The 23,503-nt window shown below is 46.9% G+C and overlaps 1 protein-coding gene across 4 annotated transcripts in view; it reads right to left on the bottom strand.

Moving 5' to 3' along the window:
* Positions 1-23,503, bottom strand: part of FLT3LG (fms related receptor tyrosine kinase 3 ligand) — a 262,486-nt gene that overhangs the window by 232,574 nt on the left and 6,409 nt on the right. For 2 of the 4 annotated variants that reach the window (XM_063942471.1, XM_063942470.1), the window contains exon 1: positions 664-815. The exons of 1 other annotated variant lie outside the window; for it this stretch is intronic. In XM_063942471.1, the coding sequence (XP_063798541.1) occupies positions 664-770 (107 nt within the window). In that variant the 5' untranslated portion in view covers positions 771-815. Of the gene's footprint in view, positions 1-663; positions 816-23,503 lie in introns of those variants that run through there. One more of the 4 variants, XM_063942469.1, reaches the window with a different exon arrangement.

A 23,503-nucleotide genomic window follows, 5' to 3' on the forward strand; every position in this document is an offset into this window, starting at 1 on the left:
TGTGACCTCTGCCTCTGCTTGGATACAGATGTGTCCTCATAAATCTTGCCTCAATGCTAACGACTTGCACCTTTTTTTAATCAAAATGTATCTTATTTGCATTGCTATGTGGCTAGAATGCACAAGCAGCTTCTACTGATTAAAATGATATGCAGCATGCCTATATACTGTGTGAGACTGTGGCTGTATCTGCATATGAAATGCTGCACACAGAATATAGGCATGCTGCATATCATTTTAATCAGCAGAAGCTGCTGATGCCCCTAGGCATATCAAATGCCCTAGGCAATTGCCTAGTTTGCCTATACCTATGGCCGGCTCTGGTATATACAGTATTGTTTAGTAACTTTAGAATATTGTCTACATGTGGCAGCGGGTGTGGTGGTAATAAACTATTAACTTTTAGAATAAATACATTTTTTACTGGCAAACTACAGGTCCGAGCACGCACTGGCATTCCCAATTTTAAGGGCTGCCAGGGCATGCTGGTACTTGAACAACCACAAATACCAGGATGCCATATCAGCCAGGATTCGCTGAGACCTGCAGTGCACCTGTACAAAAAAACTAACATACATTAATACAAACACACACTAAATGTTGTAATATGTTATTTAAATTAAACACCTCCACACAGCCCTCTTTTACACTCTGATTACTTACACCAATTCAATATGTAGTTTCCCTCCTGTCCAGTTAGCATCCACAGCATGGCTTGGGGAAGAAACAACCATTATTGTGACGCTCAACTTTTTCCTACAAGATCCCATTGCGAATCACAGGCATAGAGCCTGTCATCCCCATTGAAATGAATGTGACGATCATCAGAACAGCCAATCAAAGTGCGTACACCACAGTATTTTCATTTATGACTGCTCTTACAAACTGGAGCTCAACACTAGAGTCTAATAATTATTAACTAACAGATCAAAGATTACTTGTGTTATATGATAAGCATGTACCATAGTAAGATTATTGTATAGTGCTAGTGAATGAGAGAACACCACCACAGGGAGACTTTGATCTACAAATATTTTTATGAGGTGATTTTTTTTTTGCTTTTTTGTTAACTATTTTAGGGTACATTTATTAAGGTATCTAAAACAGGCAAGTGGAGGTGTTACTTATAGCAACCAATCAGATTCTGTCTATCATTTTCTAGAATGCAATATAGAAACGATAGCTGGAATCTGAGTGGTTTCTATTAGAGACGTGTGCAGACCCCTGTGTTTTGGGTTTGGTTATTATAAATCATCTTCATGTTTTGGTTTTGTAAAACCACCCTGAAGTGTTGGGTTTGGGTTTGGATCTGGGGGTTTTTTTTAAATAAAAAAAATGGTAAAATCATATAACTTGGACCTGCTTTTGTTCCTACAGCATCATTAGCATCAATAACATTCATTTCAAGTCCATTTTGCCCTCTTCACCATACACTCTCCTGCGTGAACTGGAACCTGAAATCACAAGGGAGGGGCTTAAGATGGCCATACACCTAAAAATTTATTGTCTGATCTGGTTGGTTCTGGATTTAACCAATTTGTCTGATTTAACCATTTTTGTCTGTTTTTCAGTGTTTGGGAGCAAATGGTCAATTGTCATTTGCTCCCATACATTACCACATTTTAGTTCCAACAAGCCAGATAGGACAATAAATCTTTAGATGTATGGCCAGCTTTACACGTAATCCAAAACCAGAGATTCGGTTATTAAATCCAAGTTCCGCACTCAAGGGAAGTCTCGACTCAGGACTTGGACTACTCAGATCCCCAAAATTGATCCAAGCCGGTACTCGGTTCTACTTAAATATCCGAAGTTCGGCTGCGTTCAGTTTTCAACAAAACCGGACCGCGCATCTCTAGTTGCTATGGCAACACCATCACTTGTCTGTTTTAGAAGCTTTTAGTAAATATACCCTTTAGCTGCACAGGAAAAGTATCTGGAGAAGAAGTTCCTAGAGAACTCTAAAGCTGAGGTCTCGCCTCTGGAGTTAGATTACTTGAGCAGCTCCGGAGTTAGAGAGTATTAATCTAGCGTCCCGGCCACACTATTAATTGGGAGCGGTGATAAGGTGGAGATAATTGCATACTTTATTTTAAGTCATTATTTGACCATTTTTATTAAAGACCACACAGACTAGGAATATGCAAAAAAGGTTCCTGGGATTACTTATTATATTCCAATTTACATATTTGGGTGTTAATGAGAAATAAGAGTGAAAGGTAAAATAAAAGGCCCATACACAGTCATTTTAGCACTTTCAGTCTCGACTTCACTGCATATGCACCGGGCTGGTTCATGCACAGAGTAGGAGAGAGATGGCCTTCATCGCAGATGGGCCAGGGGAGATGCATCAAACTTCCAAAGAGGACAATGGAGAAATTGCCCATAGCAACCAATCAGATTCTTCCTATCATTTCATAGAACGTGCTTTAGAAGGTTTGATAAAACCTGGTTGCCATTTGTTTGGATCTTATTTTTTTCTTGTACAATCATTCTATCACATGGGTCATATTTCCCTGAATTACTGACAGTGAACGTGATGAAAACAATCAGAATTGGAATTCAGATCAAAGTACTGGAGGGATTTTTTTAAAGTAAGTTTTTGAAATATAATCGGATCTTGAATTAAAAAAAGATTAAGCCTTCATTAACATTTGGATCTAGGTGAATATTAGTCCATTAAATGAAACTTTATAATTTACGTGGTCAGACAAGGTGATCATATACAGTAAAATGAGGTACGCTAACAAAATCATATGGTATTGGAAGACAATGACATAGTATAACCAATTTGACTGAATACCTTTATACTGTACGTCATGAGAAAAATAGCCAAATTTTATTAGACAGAGAATGGGGGTTCTTTAAGTTAAGTGAGGTATACAGCACACTATAGGGCTACTGCAAGCCGGAACAAGTGTGGTATGCAGTACACTACAGGGCTACTGCAAGCCGGAACAAGTGTGGTATGCAGTACACTACAGGGCTACTGCAAGCCGGAACAAGTGTGGTATGCAGTACACTACAGGGCTACTGCAAGCCGGAACAAGTGTGGTATGCAGTACACTACAGGGCTACTGCAAGCCGGAACAAGTGTGGTATGCAGTACACTACAGGGCTACTGCAAGCCGGAACAAGTGTGGTATGCAGTACACTACAGGGCTACTGCAATCCGGAACAAGTGTGGTTTGCAGTACACTACAGGGCTACTGCAATCCGGAACAAGTGTGGTATGCAGTACACTACAGGGCTACTGTAAGCCGGAACAAGTGTGGTATGCAGTACACTACAGGGCTACTGCAAGCCGGAACAAGTGTGGTATGCAGTACACTACAGGGCTACTGCAAGCCGGAACAAGTGTGGTATGCAGTACACTACAGGGCTACTGCAATCCGGAACAAGTGTGGTATGCAGTACACTACAGGGCTACTGCAATCCGGAACAAGTGTGGTTTGCAGTACACTACAGGGCTACTGCAATCCGGAACAAGTGTGGTATGCAGTACACTACAGGGCTACTGCAAGCCGGAACAAGTGTGGTATGCAGTACACTACAGGGCTACTGCAATCCGGAACAAGTGTGGTATGCAGTACACTACAGGGCTACTGCAATCCGGAACAAGTGTGGTATGCAGTACACTACAGGGCTACTGCAAGCCGGAACAAGTGTGGTATGCAGTACACTACAGGGCTACTGCAAGCCGGAACAAGTGTGGTATGCAGTACACTACAGGGCTACTGCAAGCCGGAACAAGTGTGGTATGCAGTACACTACAGGGCTACAGCAATCCGGAACAAGTGTGGTATGCAGTACACTACAGGGCTACTGCAATCCGGAACAAGTGTGGTTTGCAGTACACTACAGGGCTACTGCAATCCGGAACAAGTGTGGTATGCAGTACACTACAGGGCTACTGCAAGCCGGAACAAGTGTGGTATGCAGTACACTACAGGGCTACTGCAAGCCGGAACAAGTGTGGTATGCAGTACACTACAGGGCTACTGCAATCCGGAACAAGTGTGGTATGCAGTACACTACAGGGCTACTGCAAGCCGGTACAAGTGTGGTATGCAGTACACTACAGGGCTACTGCAAGCCGGAACAAGTGTGGTATGCAGTACACTACAGGGCTACTGCAAGCCGGAACAAGTGTAGTATGCAGTACACTACAGGGCTACTGCAAGCCGGAACAAGTGTGGTTTGCAGTACACTACAGGGCTACTGCAAGCCGGAACAAGTGTGGTATGCAGTACACTACAGGGCTTCTGCAATCCGGAACAAGTGTGGTATGCAGTACACTATATGGCTACTGCAATCCGGAACAAGTGAAGTATACAGCACACTACAGAGCTACTGCAATCCGGAACAAGTGAGGTATGTAGCACACTACAGGGATACCACAACCCGGAACATGTGAGGTATGCAGCACACTACAGGGCTACTGCAATCCGGAACAAGTGAGGTATGCAGCACACTACAAAGCTACCGCAATCCGGAGCAGGTGAAGTATGCAGCACACTACAGAGCTACCGCAATCCAGAACAAGTGAGGTATGCAGCACACTACAGAGCTACTGCAATCCGGAACAAGTGAGGTATGCAGCGCACTACAGGGCTACTGCAATCCGGAACAAGTGAGGTATGCAGCACACTACAGAGCTACTGCAATCCGGAACAAGTGAGGTATGCAGCGCACTACAGGGCTACTGCAATCCGGAACAAGTGAGGTATGCAGCGCACTACAGAGCTACTGCAATCCGGAACAAGTGAGGTATACAGCACACTACATGGTTACTGCAATCCGGAACTTTAAATTTAGCACAGCTATGATCAGGTCGGAATGACCCCCTATGTCCTGCTGCCAGTCCGCCTTCCCCCTCTGGCATCAACAATCCCCACTCCCTAGCAGCGGCGCAGGAGGAACAAAAGCTGCTGCGGTCACCGGCATAGATGGGTATGAAAGCGGCGCAGCGGAAGGCTTTCATAGCCCTCACTGCGCTGCATACTCTCTGAGCCCCGGAGCCTCCTCTGCGCGTGATGTCACAGAAGTGCCTCTCCGCCACAACCGCGCCCAGAGGCCCTGACTCCGCAACACAGCACCTAGGCTGCCGGCCTGGAAGCCCCGACATGGCTAATGTAATGGATAGAGTGGGTGATATCGCGGAGGGTAATGTCTGGACGCTGAATCAATGTAAAAGATGACAGTGCTGTGCAGTGCAGTGGGTGTGCAGTGTCACTGACTGCACAGCACTCTCACCTTTTACATTGATTCAGTGAGTCAGGCAGTTCTGCCAGCCAGTCACTATTGTTAGCGCCGGTGTCCCAACGTGCCGCATTACAGGGAAGTAGATGCACTAAATAAACTACAGCTCCCAGCAGCCCTTAGCGCCAAAGCATTCCGGCGCTAAGGCCTGCTGGGAGCTGTAGTTTATTGAGTGCATCTTCTTCCCTGTAATGCGGCACCTTGGGACACCGGCGCTAACAATACTGAATGGCTGCTGTGCGAGTCTCCCGGAAAGCCACTGCCAAAGGGAGGACAGCAGCCTAGCTGCTTCCAGGAGGAGAAGCAGGAGAAGCCGTACCCGCCCCTCCCCCACTCACAGTACCTCCGGGCCCCACCCATGGTGGCTCCGGACCCCTCCCCCACCCGCAACACCCCCACACCCGCCCCTTCCCCACCAACCGCACCTGCTACTCCCCCACCCATGGCACCCCCGCACCCGCGGTGGCTCTGGACCCCCACCCCTCCACCACACCAGCCCGTCCCCCACCTGCGGCACCCCCGCAATCACCCCTCCCCCACCGGCGGGACCCCCCCCCATCCACGTCTCCCCTGCACCCGCCACTCCCCCAACCACAGCACCTACTAGGTGATTCATCCAGGCCCTGCGTGGCTGTTGCAGGGGGCTATGACCCCTTTACCATCCCACGCCCTTTGTTCATGCAATATTTAACCACTCACACAATTATGATTGGAGGTAATGCTCCAAATAATACAAATATTGCACGCCACAAGGGTATGCAAGGGTTAAGGGGGCGTAGCCCCTTACGCGATGAATCACCTAGTATATCACCTGGTATATCATAATTCTGTTTATGGCGGTGCAGCGATCAGGTCAGAACTGCGCATGCGCCGGTGCCGCAGTGCGCCGGCAAATGGCTGACAGTTGACGGCTGTCATTGCCTAGCGGTTGCTGGGCGGGAGAGGGCCGCACGGCGGCCGTTTTGTGGGCGCGGTCCGGCCAACGCAGGCATGGCCGGACCATGCGGTGGGCGGGTCACAGAGGCTTCCTGATGTCACACGCAGCCAATGCGAGATGGGCAGCGACGAGTAGCTCCCGGCCAGCACGCAGGAGCTGCACTGGCCTGGAGCTACTTCTAAAGTACAAAAACATTGCCGCTGTGCGATGCTTTTGTACTTCAGCGACGGGGCAGGGACTGACATGCAGGGTGGGCTAGCCCTGTGCTGGGCGTCCCCCCACATGTCAGTGTGGATAATCGTAGCTACGATTAACTCGGAATGACCCCCATAGTAACATAGGGGTGTGGTATGTAAGGTCAACAGAAAGTAGGTCGACAGTGTTTGGGTCAACCACTACTGGTCAACAGTAAGTATGTCGACAGGGATGCTATGTCAACAGGGTCTTCAGGTAGACATGTTTTAGGTCGACAGGCCAAAAGGTCGACATGAGTTTTTGATGTTTTTTAATGTTGTTTTTGCAGTACAGTGACTGGGAACCCCAATTAGTGCACCTTGTCCCCTCGCGGCTTCGGGCAGGTTACCGTTCCCAATTGTAGTCCACGTGGATCGTGAAGTATGAAAAAGTAAAAAAACCGAAAAAAAGTGAAAAACTCATGTCGACCTTTTGACCTGTCGAACTAGAACACGTCGCCTTAAAGACCCTGTCTACCTAGAAACCCTGTCGACCTACTTACTGTCGACCTAAAGACCGGATCCCGTAACATAGTAACATAGTTTCTGAGGTTGAAAAAGACAATTTGTCCATCTGAATTCCCCATCACACACACATAAGGCCTGGTTTTGAGACTGCTGGTGCAATGTCTGTTAATCTAGCTTCTGCGACTTTATGCAAATACTGCTACAAGCCCATCCCCAGAGTAGAGCCGTGTGTCTGAATGTACAAGGACTGAGAGGCCCACTTTGATCGTCTTTAGATGCTCAAATAGCACCTGGTACTTTTGTAGACGCAACCAGTGGTGGCTCATTGCCTGTCTGGCCGGGAGTTCTACAGCCCTCTCCTCCCTGCTCTCCTGGTGATTGATAGCTGACATCACTGGGAGGTGCGAATTTGGTCAGGCGGCAGTGGGCAGCCCCAAGCGGGGCTTAACTCTGGTGTTGCTAAACAGGCTGGCTTCTAGGTACTGCATCAGCTGCAGTCAATAGGAGTCAGATAAAGCTGATATTACAGTAGGGGAGTGGCTTCCCAAGGGAAGTGCTCTCTTTGGTATCGCAGGCGGTCTGGCTGTGATTATCAGGGAGCGCTTCTTATAGGAAGTCACTGACACTGCTAGGCAGTCCCTGCGGGTGGCAGATTTTACTGGGTGGGCTGCAGCCCCTAGGAAAAATCCACCACTGGACACAAACATTTGTTGCACCAATCGAAATTTGCTCCATCTCCATGCTATGTGCAGCTTGTCCATCAGAGTATCTCCTCCAATGTGAGTGATTATGCCCCTGAGGTCTCAACCACTTCAGTGAAATGCCTGTAATACTCCCATAACAAGCCCATGAAACTACCCAATTCCATGTGTCCGCATAGCCACCTGCCCACGAGCAACAAATACATTTTCAAGACCAGATAATCTGCGATTGCATAATGGGAGGAATCCCACAATAACGTGGACAGAACATACAAACTACACACAGGTAAGACCCTGGTCATGAGCACAGTGCTGTGAAGTGGCAATGCTAACCACCGTACCACCATGTCATCTTTCACCTCAGCATAAACAACCTGTATATCAATATTATGTTGCCAATGATCCCAAAATAGACCTAAGCCTAGAGGGTCTGTTTATTAAAGCTAAATCTTGTTGTTTCTGCTTGGGCTACTGATCTCTGAATTAATATTTACCTAACACAGGAGATATTAGAGATATCTACTGATATAGGCAAATAGCTTGCAGACTGTGGGCCCAATACAGACCTGATCGCAGCAAAATCTTTCTCTAATGGGCAAAACCATGCTGCACTGCAGGCAGGGCCGGCAACAGAAATCTTGGGGCCCGGTACACTGATAACTCTGCGGGCCCCCCTTGACCTCAGAACAATACATTCCTCCCTGCATGTGACAATAAATGTATTGACACATATTTGAGACTGTAATACCATAATTGTTCAAATACAGGGAGCCGTACAATTTGGGGTTCAATGGGCGCTTACGCACATTACGCCAGGTACAGCCCCTTACACACATTATACCAGGTACAGCCCCTTACACACATTACACCAGGTACAGCCCCTTACACACATTATACCAGGTACAGCCCCTTACACACATTACACCAGGTACAGCCCCTTACACATTACACCAGGTACAGCCCCTTACACACATTATACCAGGTACAGCCCCTTAACACACATTATGCAAGGTACAGCCCCTTACACACATTATACCAGGTACTGCCCCTTACACACATTATGCCAGGTACAGCCCCTTACACACATTACGCAAGGTACAGCCCCTTACACACATTATACCAGGTACTGCCCCTTACACACATTATACCAGGTACTGCCCCTTAGACACATTATGCCAGGTACAGCCCCTTACACACATTATACCAGGTGCAGCCCCTTACACACATTATACCAGGTACAGCCCATTACACACATTACACCAGGTACAGCCCATTACATACATTATGCCAGGTAAAGCCCCTTACACACATTATGCCAGGTAAAGCCCCTTACACACATTATACCAGGTACAGCCCCTTACACACATTATACCAGGTACAGCCCCTTACACACATTATACCAGGTACAGCCCCTTACACACATTATACCAGGTACAGCCCCTTACACACATTATACCAGGTACAGCCCATTACACACATTACACCAGGTACAGCCCCTTACAAACATTATACCAGGAACAGCCCCTTACACACATTATGCCAGGAACAGCCCCTTACACACATTACACCACGTACAGCCACTTACACACATTACGCCAGGTACAGGCCAGTATACAGGCAGGCACATTACCTTCCATACCCCCCATTCCCCCAATCCTCCACACACTGATTATGGAGCTCCATTGGCAGCAGCACTCTGGCAGGCACCTCACCTTCCATGCACACCCACCCCGACATATAATGATTATGGACAGATACAGGTATAGACAGCACTCACTGTCTACAATCTATCCCCTTCACAGTCCTCTCGCACACTTGCAGTCCCGCAGACAGGGCGGGCATGGAGGAGAAGAGGGGAGGTGCGCGACATCGATGCACACGGGGATCCGGACAGCTGACCTGGGGGACCGCTGTAGTAGTACAAATACTTACTACGCAGCAGGTGTCCGGCACAATGCCACGATCTATAACACGGCATCCACCCATGCTGCAGCCACCGCACTGCAGAACTTGGGACCCCTCACAACGTTGGGGCCCGGGATGGGTTTCCCCTTTGACCCCCCCTGTCGCCAAGCCTGGCTGCAGGTGGGGCAGATGTAACATGTGCAGAGAGAGTGAGATTTGGGTGGGGTGTGTTCAAACTGAAATCTAAATTGCATTGTAAAAATAAAGCAGCCAGTATTTACCCTGCCCAGAAACTATATAACCCACTTAAATCGGGTCTGGGACTGAGGGTCGACAGCACAAAGGTCGACACACCTTAGGTCGACGCCAATTGGTCGACACACCTTAGGTCGACAGGAACAAGGTCGACATGGAAAAGGGTCGACATGAGTTTTTTATGTTTTTTTGGTGTCGTTTTCTTCGTAGAGTGACCAGGAACCCCAATTAGTGCACCGCGTTCACTCGCCATGCTTCGGGCATGGTGCCTTCGCTCCGCTACCGCTTCGCTCGGCACACTTTACCGTTCCAATCGTAGTCCACGTGGATCGTTAAGTATGAAAAGGTTAAAAAAAATAAAAAAATCGTGAAAAACTCATGTCGTCCTTTTTCCATGTCGACCTTGTTCCTGTCGACCTGTCCATGTCGACCTTTTGTCCATGTCGACCTAAGGTGTGTCGACCAATTGGCGTTGACCTAAGGTGTGTCGACCTTTGTGCTGTCGACCTGGAGTCCGGATACCCTTAAATCTAACTCTCTCTGCACATGTTATATCTGCGCCACCTGCAGTGCACATGGTTTTGCCCATTAGAGAAAGATGTTGTTGCTGCGATCAGGTCTGAATTAGGCCCTGTGTTTCCTATTATTCTCATTGTGCACTGTTTATATGCCAAGCTCCAAGAGTGATCAGCTCTTCAGGTGACATTAGAGGATCAAACCCCTCATTGCCATATACGGATCTTCTCATCCCTCCCCAGCAGGCTTGCTGTTCCTCCAACTCCCATTATCACAAAGCCTTTCCTCGCATGCACGGCCTGATGCATAAGCAGTGTGAGAGTCTGGCAGTATCACTCAGGTCCTGGCAGAACACAGCAGTAGCACTTAGATCCTAGCAGTATCACTCGGAACCAGTCATTGAGCCAATATTTTCTTGGAAAATATAAGAAGATTTTCCATTGCTGCTTAAGCAGTTCCAGATACTGTTCCTACATTAGTATTTATATCTTTAGCATGAGAAAGAAATGATAGACTTACATGAAATGTTACGCTGTGCATAATACATATGATTCAGTGTTAAGAAACTTTTAAACTATCCTGCAATGTATGATTGAAAAAGAATACAGAACAAAACATGGATAAGCATTTACTAGGCAGCTACATGTACCTGTGAAATGCGTTTGGCATCCCGGCAATTGGCGTCCCAGGCACTGCCAGCCCATACCCGTTACACTGAATTATAATCTGCTCTGAGTTAGGTTAGGGCTAAAATCTTCTAATGTTCTTGAAAGACGTTAAGGGGTGAATTCAACTGTAGGCGAAAGGGCAGAATTGCTGTTGCCATGGCGTTTAAACGCTGGCAACAGCAGCCCGATTCACACCCTTCGTCCGGCCCGATAAGCACCTCTTTCACTCAAAAGGGCACCCTACTCTATGGGGTAGTGAACAATTTTAAATGTGATCCCATCGCTATGAAGCGTAGCGGCTAGGTGAATCCAGTCAGACACAATTGTATTAGTCCCTATGGAGCATATGTATCACAATCCGCGTGTTTCATTACAAATATGTTTAGTGTGAATCCACAATGTGACAATGAATATTTTCATGTACGTTTACCATTTTTATCTTATCCAATAAGAGCCCGTCCTGGTGAAGAGCTGGTAGCAGTGTGATGTCATCACACTACAGTACTTCCTGGTTCAGGTCCCCTACAGCCAATGAGCATGCACCAGGCCTCTCCCAGCATATGGAGCAAAGACGCTAGGTAGAAGAGACATATTACCGATAGGATACTTTCAAAATCAGTATCCCGCTGTCGGAGTCCCGACAGCCAGTATACCAAAGGCATACCTCCCAACTGCCCCGCAGTGTCCTGCGGTGGGGGGGTGGCATTTGGGAGGCTCCTGTCAGAGCAGCGGTAAATAGACGCTGTTCACGTGCTCACAGGGCGCTGGGGATGCCCCTGCAGTGATGGAAAATGGAGGCGTGGCTCACAATCGCGGCACTCCCGCCAAAGCCACCTCCCCTTTTCAAAGAGTCCCTCCTTCCAATGTTGGGAGGTATGTCAAAGGTAAGTATACAAGGGACGTCATGCCGCGGTGGGGGGGGGGGGGGGGGGGGGACACTTCAACAGTCATAGGTTCATCAAGCAGTCGCACTACCCTGAATTTCTACCACTAAAACACTTGAAGTTTCAGATTAAAAAGTTTCTTCATAGTTAGTTATTATCTTTTTGTGGCACTATAATAGAGAGCTACAAACGTCCACATTAGCCTTCCGCTATCAGAGATGTGACTAGGCTGGCCAATCCCAGGATTGGGATCGACGGGATCCCGGGATTTAGGGACAAAAAGTTCAGAAGCTCCAATCCCGGGGATTGAGGGATCAGCATTGAGCGTCCTCAGGATGCTCACACGCTGCCTGGCTTCCGCCTCCCGTCTCCCCAGCGTCAGAGTTCACGCTGCGCCGTCACACGCCGCTGGGAGATGCCGGGAGAGAGCAGATGAAGTGTTCCACCCGCCCCCCTTCCCCGGTGTATGGTGAGTTATGTGTGCGGGGCGGCCACCCGGGGAAATGCCAATCCTGAGGATCCCGGGAATCTCAGGATTGACAATTTTTCAATCCTGATACCCGGGATTGAAAAAATGGCCCGTGATTGGCCTACCTAGATGTGACAATGGGGGTCATTCCGAGTTGATCGCTCGCTAGCAGTTTTTAGCAGCCGTGCAAACGCTATGCCGCCTCCCACTGGGAGAGTATTTTAGCTTAGCAGGAGTGCGAACGATTGTATCGCAGAGCGCATACAAAAACATTTTGTGTAGTTTCAGAGTAGCTCAAAACCTACTCAGCGCTTGCAATCACTTCAGACTATTCAGTTCCGGATTTGACGTCACAAACCCGCCTAGCCACGCCTGCGTTTTCCGAACACTCCCTGAAAACGGTCAGTTGCCACCCAGAAACGCCCCCTTCATGTCAATCACTCTGCGGCAAGCAGTGCGACTGAAATGTATCGCTAGACCCTGTGCAAACTACATCGTTCGTTGTGCCCGTACGTCGCGCGTGCACATTGTGACGCATGCGCAGAACAGCTGTTTTTTAGCCTGATCGCTGCGCTGCGAACAAATGCAGCTAGCGATCAACTCAGAATTACCCCCATGATTTTGTCCATTAGCTAACAAATTTGCTGCTGCGATCAGATCTGAATTAGGCCCATTGATTCCTCACCCTTTCACTCCCTGCCTTAAGCTGAGTACACACTTCTACGATCATGCTGCTGATCTGGGAAACGTTCCAGAGCAGTGTATCCCCAGATTGACCCATTGTCAGCCTCCTTGAAGACCTGCACACACTGTGGGACCAATTCATGATTGTATGGAATTGCGCAGCAGCAAGGAAGCGGCTGTGGAATTCCGTGTATTTAAAATTCAAATGTAGCAGAAGGCATCTGTAGGAGATAGACGCCTCCTGTTAGCATTTGCGAGACCCAAGGGCTGGGTCTCAGGATGCAGTCTCGGATCACCATTGCATCATTGGCCACGATTCGTGATGGTTTCAGGCAGTGCTCAGTCTGTGTAACCTGAAGCCTACCCAGGCTGCCAGTCTCCTGCTCACAACCGTTGCAGGAGCATTCTATGCCATGTATCGGATAATGGGGGTGATTCTGAGTTGATCGCAGCATCAAATTTTTTAGCAGTTGGGCAAAACCATGTGCACTGCAGGGGGGACAGATATAACATGTGCAGAGAGAGTTAGATTTGGGTGGGGTGTGTTCAAACTGAATCTAAATTACAGTGTAAAAATAAAGCAGCCAGTATTTACCCTGCACAGAAACAAAATAACCCACCCAAATCTAACTCTCTCTGCAAATGTTATATCTGCCCCCCCCCCCCCCCCCCTGCAGTGCACATGGTTTTGCCCAACTGCTAACAAATTTGGTGCTGCGATCAACTCGGAATTACCCCCAATGTTCCTGCAACAGATCTGCATGCACACCGATACAGTCGTCAGCCTGTTCACCCAATATAGGGTGATTGGGCCATGGATTGTGTGTCTACCCAGATTTACCCTATCACACCCTCTCATCCTCCTTCACTTTTCCTAAAGACAAGAAAACCTTGCTAGGCAGTCTAATAGCCCAGCAATGTACTGCAGCGCACATGTGCACAAAAAGGGGCCTGCCACGTGTCATGGGGGCCTGGCCTTGTGACATGCCCCTGTGTCTCTGTATGCTGGACTGTGCAGCTGTTCAGCCAGCCCGTCTGTGAGAGCTGGGCAGCTAAGCAGAGTGCTCAACCAGCCTTGGTCTTTCTGTGTGGCCGGACCAGCCCGTAAAACTACCAGTCCATCAGGCATTTGCCAGAGGTGCCAGATGGGCAGTCCGGTCCTGGAACGTAGATAGGAGAAAAAAAAACAAGTGGACAAATTCAGCATGATGGGGGGGGGGGTGGCCTGCTAGCATGCTGGGCGGCCTTGCCCTGCGATGGACGGCCCCCAGCATGCGATCCAAAGGATTACAAATTCTGCTACTTAGCAGAATTTGCAATCCTTACTGAATCAGGTCCAGTGTCTGGTAACCCTGTGTGCCAGGCTGCTGCTGGTGTTCCGCAGACATGTGCAGGAGGTAGCAGAGAGGAGGGGTGTCGGGGCACTGAACACATGCTCCCCCTGGCACTATGTGTTGCTGCAGTGTATGGTGATGCACCCGATTCCCATGCATTTACTGACTAGTGCCCCATCTCACGCCCCCAGTGTCCACCTATATCCTGCAGTACTGTGTACCTGATTGCGTGCGGTACTAGTGGGCTCTACAACAGGTGGGGGGCACTGGAGTACTCAGCTCCTGAGGATGGGGGCCTCTGCAGTGGGTAGGTGGCTCTGCCCCTGCTGTGTGTGGCATTGGGTGTCTCTGCAGGGCGTGGCTGTGGGGAAAGGGGGTGGTGCTCTGCTCCTGGGGGGGCTATTGAGTGTAGCTGGTTCCACTGTGCTCCTTTTAAACATAAACCCAAGCATTTCAGATAGGTTATGGGGAGAGGGGATTTGTTTGGGGGGGGGGGGGTGGTAGCGGATAGTTGGGGGGCTGTTAGCGGCGGTGGTGGATGGACGGGGCAGGGCTTTCAGAAGTGGACACTAGTGGCTCTCTAATGCATCTATGCTAGTAGCAGCTGTGCGGAAATCTGCAAAAGCCGCAGGAGAAGTCTTGTGTAAAAAGACACCCAATGACTGGCTGCATCTGAAGATGCAAGAATCAGATCAACTGCCATCAGACATCTCCGTAACCCTAAGGTTACTCAGCATGTCTGGCAAAACTATGTTGTCGGGGCCAGGGAAAGCCACTGGCTTTGACATGCCCCAAAAAATGGGGCAGAGACGCCCATGTTTTATGGAATGCCCCTCCCTGTCACTCCCTATTCCAGCAGCATGTCAATGAATCTGCAGCATTGAGGCACCGGAGGAGCTGCCCTGCGCATTAGCAGATCCCTAATAATGTGGAAACTTGCATGACCATCAAATTAGCATCTGAATCAGCAACAAGGGATACAGGGGTACATTTACTAAGCAGTGATAAGAGCGGGGAAGTGAGCCAGTGGAGATATTTCCCCATCAACCAATCAGCAGCTCTGTATCATTTTATAGTATGCAAATTATAGATGTTACTTCAGTGCTGATTGGTTGATGGGCCAACTTCTCCACTGGCTCACTTCTCCGCTCTTATCACTGCTTAGTAAATGTACCCCTAGAGTTGATAACAAAGATCATACAAGATTATAAACAACAGAATGAACCAAGAGAGCAAACAGTAAGCATGTGTCCACATATCATCAGATTTGTCCATGAAGCGTTACTAGGTAACCTGCAATCCCGGTAATTGTAGTGGTGAGTGGCTGTTGGTTGTTTAATGAAGAACTCCTTATATTAGTCTTAGCTGTAAACAGTCCCATAAGATTTAATGTATGTTCCATTAAATATTCTGGGACTTGTAGTCTATTATACTTATTAAGAGCTGTACATATGTAGAACAATCCTTAACAGTCAATTGCAAGGCAACTTACAAAACAATGTAAGAGTAAATAACGTTGAATCCTCTCAGCTAAACCGGTAGTCAGGCCTAGACCCCCGTCACCAGCCTGTAAGGCTGTCTCTGGTATTCTGCAAACATCATATTGGTTCCTATTACACAGTACCACCTGTCGCTGTTCCTTCATCGTTCCTTTGGCAAATGTGAGACAGCTCTGCACAGAGCCCGATTGTTGGCTGTCCTCATTTGTGTCAACTATTTTATTTCAATGGACGTTACTATTTGCAAGTGGCGGGGTGTGCCATGGGATCTGCTGTGGCCCCCGACCTTGGAAATAGTTATATGTTCATGGAGGTAAGGGATATGTTCTTTTCAAATGTTTGTATAACGGACAATATAATGTTGTACCATCGTTTCATAGATGATTTGATTATACTGTAGAAAGGATCAGAGGAGGCACTGAAACAGATTTTTTTGAACACAATGAAACACAACAGCCAGTGAGGTTCACAGTTTCCATCCGATCAGCTTGAAAAATAGTTTGTCATACTCTCAATTTTTGAGGGTCTGTCGCATAGAGAGGGGGTGGAGGATCAATTAGAAGAGATGCTAACAAACTTCATACACAGAGGTTATGATAAGGACATGTTACAGAGACAGAAAATCAGAGCCTTAAATAAATCTAGACAGGAATTATTACAAACTATAGTGAAAGAGAAAAAGAAGGATAGAATCACTTGGGTTAACCATTTTAATGATAAAAGCAGGATAATTCAAAAACAAACAAGGAATCACTGGAGATTGATTTCCAGTGATAAGGAACCGGTGGCGGAACTAGCAAGCGGTGGGCCCAGGTGCAACAAAATGCTTTGCCCCCCCCCCCCCCCCGCCTCATCCCGTCCAAGTCCACCCCCTCACCCCTGGAGAGGATCTGGTGAGGGGGACCTGCTCAGGGCCAGGGAAATGGATACCTAGTAACGGTGCCGTAACTAGACATTTTAGTGCTGTGTGCAAGGAACAGCATTGGCGCCCCCCCGTTTTGTAAAATAGGGGCAGTCGCGCAGTAGGCACGCGCAATAAATATAGGAGCGTGGCTTCATGGGGAAGGGGTGTGTCCACAAAATAATACCAATTCATATTACGGTGCACAGTAGTCTCCATTATTCAAATTACGCCGCACAGTAGTGCCACTACACCAGATAGAGCCCCTTTTACACATTTAGGCGGACAGATTCTCCTTTTTACACATTACGGCAGACAGTATCCTCTTTTTACACATTACGGCAGACAGCGTCTCCTTTTTTACACATTATGGCAGACAGTCCCTCTTTTTTAATCATTACGGCAGACAGTACCCCTCTTTTACACATTACGGCAGACAGCATCCCCATTTTTACACATTACGGCAGACAGTGTCCCCCTTTTTTACACATTATGGCAGACAGTTCCTCTTTTTTACATATTACGGCAGACAGTCCCCCTCTTTTACACATTACGGCAGACAGCGTCCCCCTTTTTACACATTACGGCAGACAGCGTCCTTTTTACACATAACGATAGACAGCATCCCCTTTTTACACATTACGGCAGACAGTCCCCCTTTTTTACACATTACAACAGACAGAGTCCCCTTTTTACACATTACAGCAGATAGAGTCCCCTTTTTTGCACATAACGGCAGACAGCGTCCCATTTTCACACATTACAGCAGACAGCGTCCCCTTTTTACACATTATGGCAGACAGCTTCCCCCTTTTTACACATTATGGCAGACAGTCCTCCTTTTTTACACATTACGGCAGACAGCGTCGCCTTTTTACACATTACGGCAGACAGTCCCCCTTTTTTACACATTACGGCAGACAGCGCCCCCTTTTTACACATTACGGCAGACAGTTCCCCTTTTTTACACATTACAGCAGACAGAGTCCCCCTTTTTACACATTACGGCAGACAGCGTCCCCTTTTTACACATTACGGTAGACAGTCCCCCTTTTTTACACATTACGGCAGACAGCGCCCCCTTTTTACACATTACGGCAGACAGTCCCCCTTTTTTTACACATTACGGCAGACAGCGTCCCCTTTTTACACATTACGGCACACAACGTCCTACGATAGAAAGAAAGAAAGAAATAATAGATTATACATACTGGCTCCTCGGTGCAGGCAGTTAGGCAGATGATTATCCCGGGCAGGCAGGGAAGGAGGAGGAGGGAGGGGGACTCAGGAGCCGCAGCAGCGCAGTGTAATTGGTGGAGGCGCTGCTGCAGCTGTCCTCTCCTTCCACATAGACTGGCCGTCGCTGCTGTGATAAGGGAAGCGCATCCCAACATTCACAACGGTGGAGGACAGCCTATATGGAAGGAAAGAGGCAGCTGCAGCAGCACCTCCACCAATCACATTGTGCTGCTGCGGCTCCAGTCCCTCTCCCTTCTTCTCCTTCTCCCCATAGCTGTGTCCCTGCGCTCTCCTCCTCGGCGGCCTGCAGCGGGAGGCGACATGTAATGAGTCAGTTTGACTCATTACATGCCGCGCTGGCTTTGGGCCCCTTCACAGTGGCGGGCCCTAGTGCAAGGCACCACTTGCAATGGTGGTAGTTCCGCCACTGTAAGGAACTATCAGCTGTTAATCAAAAATCTATCATGCATTGTTATAAGAGAGGAAAGAACTTAAAATATTTACTTGTGAAGAATGATATAACCCAAAAGAAATCTTTGACAGCTAGGAAAGGATGTTTTCAGTGTTTAAATTGTGTTACATGCCGTTATTTGAAACCAGGGAAGTTCTTTTCTCATCCACAAACGGGGTTTCAATTCGAGATTGATTACTATTTGACCTGTACAAGTAAATTTGTAATCTATTTAATCATATGTCCGCGGGAAAGACAGTGCGTGCCTTCCGTGAAAGAATGAATCTACATACATACATTTGTCACTTGAGAAGGGTTGGAGCGACCAACCAGTGGCAAAACATTTCCTTGAAGCCAACCATAATTTATCAGCACTAAGATACAAAATAATTTACCATATCCCAGAATCTATTTGGGGGAGGGGGGAGATCGGGCCGGCAAATTATTACAAAGAGAATCCTTTTGGATTCATAAGTTGGATACAATGTCCCCGAAGGGGTTAAATGAGCAGCTTAGCTTTGCCTGCTTCTTATAAATATTATTGTAACATATGTATCATTTCTAAATTTGAATAGTAATGTGGGGGAAGACGTTGTATTCTTTCACATTACTTTCACTTTGGATCTGTATTTTAGTATCTGTTCTGTGAAAAGAGATTAATATGGATACAGTTTGTCTGTATTTTGCAATGCACAAATGCACATGTTCAGGAACCTCAATTATGAGCTAATATCTTAAGGTAATGATTATATTTATATACATAATGTGTTTAACATTGGGTGAAAATTTTAAGTTATCTAAAAATATTTGAAAACACATAAGAATATTTAAATGGCCAGCGGTCATTAGGATATGTAACAAATGAGGAACATTTATGTGCTGTTGGATTGCAGGATACGGTATCCGGACTCCAGGTCGACACCAAAAAGGTCAACACACCTTAGGTCGACATGGCTAAAAGGTCGACGTGAACAAGGTCGACATGGAAAATTTTCAAAAAAATTTCCCCATTTTTTGAACTTTTTCACACTTTACGATCCACGTGGACTATGATTGGGAATGGTAACCTGTGCCAAGCACAGGGGACACGGTGCACTAACTGGGGTTCCCAGTCACTCTACGAAGAAAATGACACCCAAAAAAACATAAAAAACGCATGTTGACCTTTTTTCCATTGTGACCTAAGGTGTGTCGACCAACTGGTGTCAACCTAAGGCGTGTCGACCTTTTTAGTGTCGACCTGGAGTCCCAGACCCACAGGATACAGTTGTGCAACAAATATATGATGTAGTGATGAAAACACACTTGATTTCTAAGAGATGATATATGCATTGTAGCTTGCTCGCATGTATCTAAACACCTGTTCATGTTGTGGTGCAGGATTGTCTCATACATATGTTTAATTCTCCACACCTGTCTAAGGGCAGGTAGGGGGCGTTCACCTTGGGAGGGAGAGGGGTTTTAATTATTGTTGGTGCCATTTGAGTATCTTGTATCCTGACGAAAGGGTCGAAAGAAATGATCCTGAAACGTTGAGAAATAATCCAGAGTGATGGTGTTTTAATTTCTTAAAGAAGTCGTCGTTGAGTGTCGCTACTGCGAACCATATTTGATTTATCCCTCAGGGGATTAGATGGCACCTGGACGCAAATATCAAACATAGCAGAGGAGTGCCGGTCTTTGGGGGAAAAAAAAAAAATATATCTATATATATATCTATATATATATATATATATATATATATGTAGTATTAGTGTAATTGGTGCCTTGGGTTTGTTATAACACCCCTATTTTTGTGACAGAATGACCTAATGTCAAATAAGATCTTGTTTAAGAAAACAAACAATATGTTCCAATACGCAAAATTTATTAAAATGTATAAAAGATCATCTGATACTGTATTGATATAACTGTCCATAAAAGATTTCAACCACCACTAACATCCAGTGGTGGTCCACATAAGAGCAGATGTACAAATATTTATTTTGCAAACTCCTCCTTCAAGGATTGTAAATTGGAGGTCAGATCACAACAAATTTGATAATCCAACGCGTTTCGTCTCTCACAGGGACTTCATCAGGGGTACATCTTATTCGAGTAATTAGCCTCAAACAATCAATGGATTAATTTGCTCTGGGATATTAACATTGTTAAAAAGTGGATCATTCACTATGAGTACATAGCCAATAATGCCTGGCCAATCAGGAGGGACAAAAGTGTGGAAATTGTGGAATCAAAAACCCACTGGAGATTCATATAATTCACAGCCTGATCAATCTTAAAAATCAGAATATATATATATATATATATATATATATATAAAGAGAGAGAGAGAGAGAGAGAGAAAGAGAGAGAGAGAGAGAGAGAGCAATGTGACCCGGCACTCCTCACGCTCCCCAGCGTTCAGATAACTGCTCCCGTGCCTTCTCCTCCTGTGAAATCTCCACAATATTGAAGCAGCAAATAAGGGCGGCACTGGGAAACTTGTCAATGCGGTGAAAGAAAAACAAGTGCTTTTATTGCAGTGTCCACTGCAATAAAAGCACTTGTTTTTCTTTCACCGCATTAACAAGTCTCCCAGTGCTGCCCTTATTTGCTGCTTTTATATATATATATACAAATAAAAAACCACACCACTCGCCACCCCAGAAGCGGGGTGCAATGTCTGCACTCACCACTCATAGGGTGGGGTGCATGTTATATTATGTGTGATACAGTTGCCAGATTTTAATTTTTAAGACTCTGTGATAGTTTAGGACCTGCATGAAGGTGGGGTACCTTGGTGAGCGGTTTGCAGGCTTCTGTGCATTGGCCAATTCACTAACTAAACCCCCATCATTTATTTATTGATGTTGTGAGGATAAGTGAGCTTGCTATGGTGAGTGCTGAATTTTATGTTTAGATAGATAGATAGATAGATAGATAGATAGATAGATAGATAGATAGATAGATAGATAGATAGATAGACACTGTATATATACTAGCTGTTCTACCCGTTTTTCGCACGGGAGCTTCTGATTTTCACAGTTGTAAATATAAATAGTTGTTAAAAATTTGGTAAAGCTATTGAGGTGTAAATTTGAGACATCTTAACGTTAGTAAATATTAATCCATGGTTCTTGGCGTCACCAGAGAAGCACCTGTAACAGATACAGTAAAAAGTGACAGGACCATTTTTGAAGTTTATTAAATTCTACCCACTGGAGGTGCAATCCAAATTCTGATCCGATTGTTCGTTTGGAGCCTAATCTTCTGCAGCCATATCTTTAAAAATGAAGAATGAAATAGGAAGAGTGATTGTACATGATGATAATATAGAAGAAGGGTCAAGGGAATCAGTATATAATACCGATGGCTAGGATGCTCGCCATCAGCATACAGACAGCGGCATACCGGCCACCAGGATGCTGGCAGTGGGGCGAGCATCAGTAAGCCCCTTGCGGGCATGGTGGCTCGCTGCGTTTGCCACACTCAATATATTTTCTCACTCTATGGGTCTCGTGGACACCCATATAGGGAGAAAAGCCTGTGGCGTCAGTAATCCGGCGCCGGCATTGTACCGCTGTGCGGCATCCCGGAGGCGGCATTGTGATCGCCGGGATCATGTGCGGCAGTATCTTCACCGCTTCCTGGGTTAAAGGATTTAGGGGCCTATTTATTAACATTATTTTTACTAAAATAATGTGAAAAAGGGTGTTTTCAGTTTTCACATTATTTTAGTATCACCTGAATGTATTAAAGGGCTTTTGGAGCAGTTTTCATGAAAAACTGCTCCAAACCCTTTAATTCACTTTTTTTTAGTCACCCACATCGCATACCCCATACTTATAATGGGAAATGCAATCTGACCAGATTTACAAAAAAAAAATGTGAAAAAATACCGCAGTGTGCCCTGTGATAATCTTGCCAGCTCAGGCTGGCGAGATCACAGGGCACCAATGCGATAGGGAGGCATTTTCCCAGCTTTTCCTGCAACAAGTAGAGAAAGCTGTGCTGGACCCGGCTCCAGTGAACAGCTCTGTAAGGCCCTCATTCCGAGTTGTTCGCTCGCTAGCTGATTTTAGCAGCATTGCACATGCTAGGCCGCCGCCCTCTGGAAGTGTATCTTCGCTTAGCAGAATTGCGAACGAAAGATTAGCAGAATTGCGAATAGAAAATTCTTAGCAGTTTCTGAGTAGCTCCAGACTTACTCCTACACTGCGATCAGCTCAGCCCGTTTCGTTCCTGGTTTGACGTCACAAACACGCCCTGCGTTCGGCCAGCCACTCCCCCGCTTCTCCAGACACTCCCGCGTTTTATCCTGGCCCACCTGCGTTTTTCCGCACACTACCAGAAAACGGTCAGTTTCCGCCCAGAAACACCCACTTCCTGTCAATCACACTCCGATCACTTCAACGATGAAAATTCTTAGTTCGGACGTGAGTAAATCTACTAAGTTTTGTGCTAAATTACTTAGCGCATGCGCACTGCATACCATGTGCATGCGCATTTTCGCCTTAATCGCTCCGTTGTGAAAATCGGCAACGAGCGAAGAACTCGTAATGACCCCCTATGTCCGATGGACACACAAGCTGATCACAGTATAAAAAGGAAAAAAAAAACATACACACCTGTCCAGGGATACGGTGTCCGCTGCTCCGGTGCGCGCTGCCGGGCACCGGGTCCCCCATGTGCTGCAATGTGGCCCCTGTGCAGTAAAGTGACGCTGTAAAGCGGCAGCGCACTTTATAGCACCGGGGGTCACCGCAGCGCACAAGATCCGGCGCTAGGCTGCCCAGCAGAAGCAGCGCGGTCCGGCTCCCTGGACAGGTAAGTATATTATCCTGCTGGGAGGGGGGGTCCACGGCACGCGGGGGTAGTTGTGATGGGGGGGTCGACCGGGCGGCAGTGGTAGCTGCGATGTCGGTAGGGGCGGCGCATGCGCAGTAGGACATCGGGGTATTTTTTACGAAACTCCCCGATGATGCAGGGAAGAGGCATCGCAGGGACAGAGCTTGACCGCAAGCTCTGTTCCTGCATAAGATAATTCATACATCCCTGCGATGTAATCAATTATCGCAGTGCGAGTTTGGGCGATTTTATCACCTGTCATCTGCA

The sequence above is a fragment of the Pseudophryne corroboree genome, chromosome 10, assembly GCF_028390025.1.
Source record: "Pseudophryne corroboree isolate aPseCor3 chromosome 10, aPseCor3.hap2, whole genome shotgun sequence".
NCBI lineage: Eukaryota > Metazoa > Chordata > Amphibia > Anura > Myobatrachidae > Pseudophryne > Pseudophryne corroboree.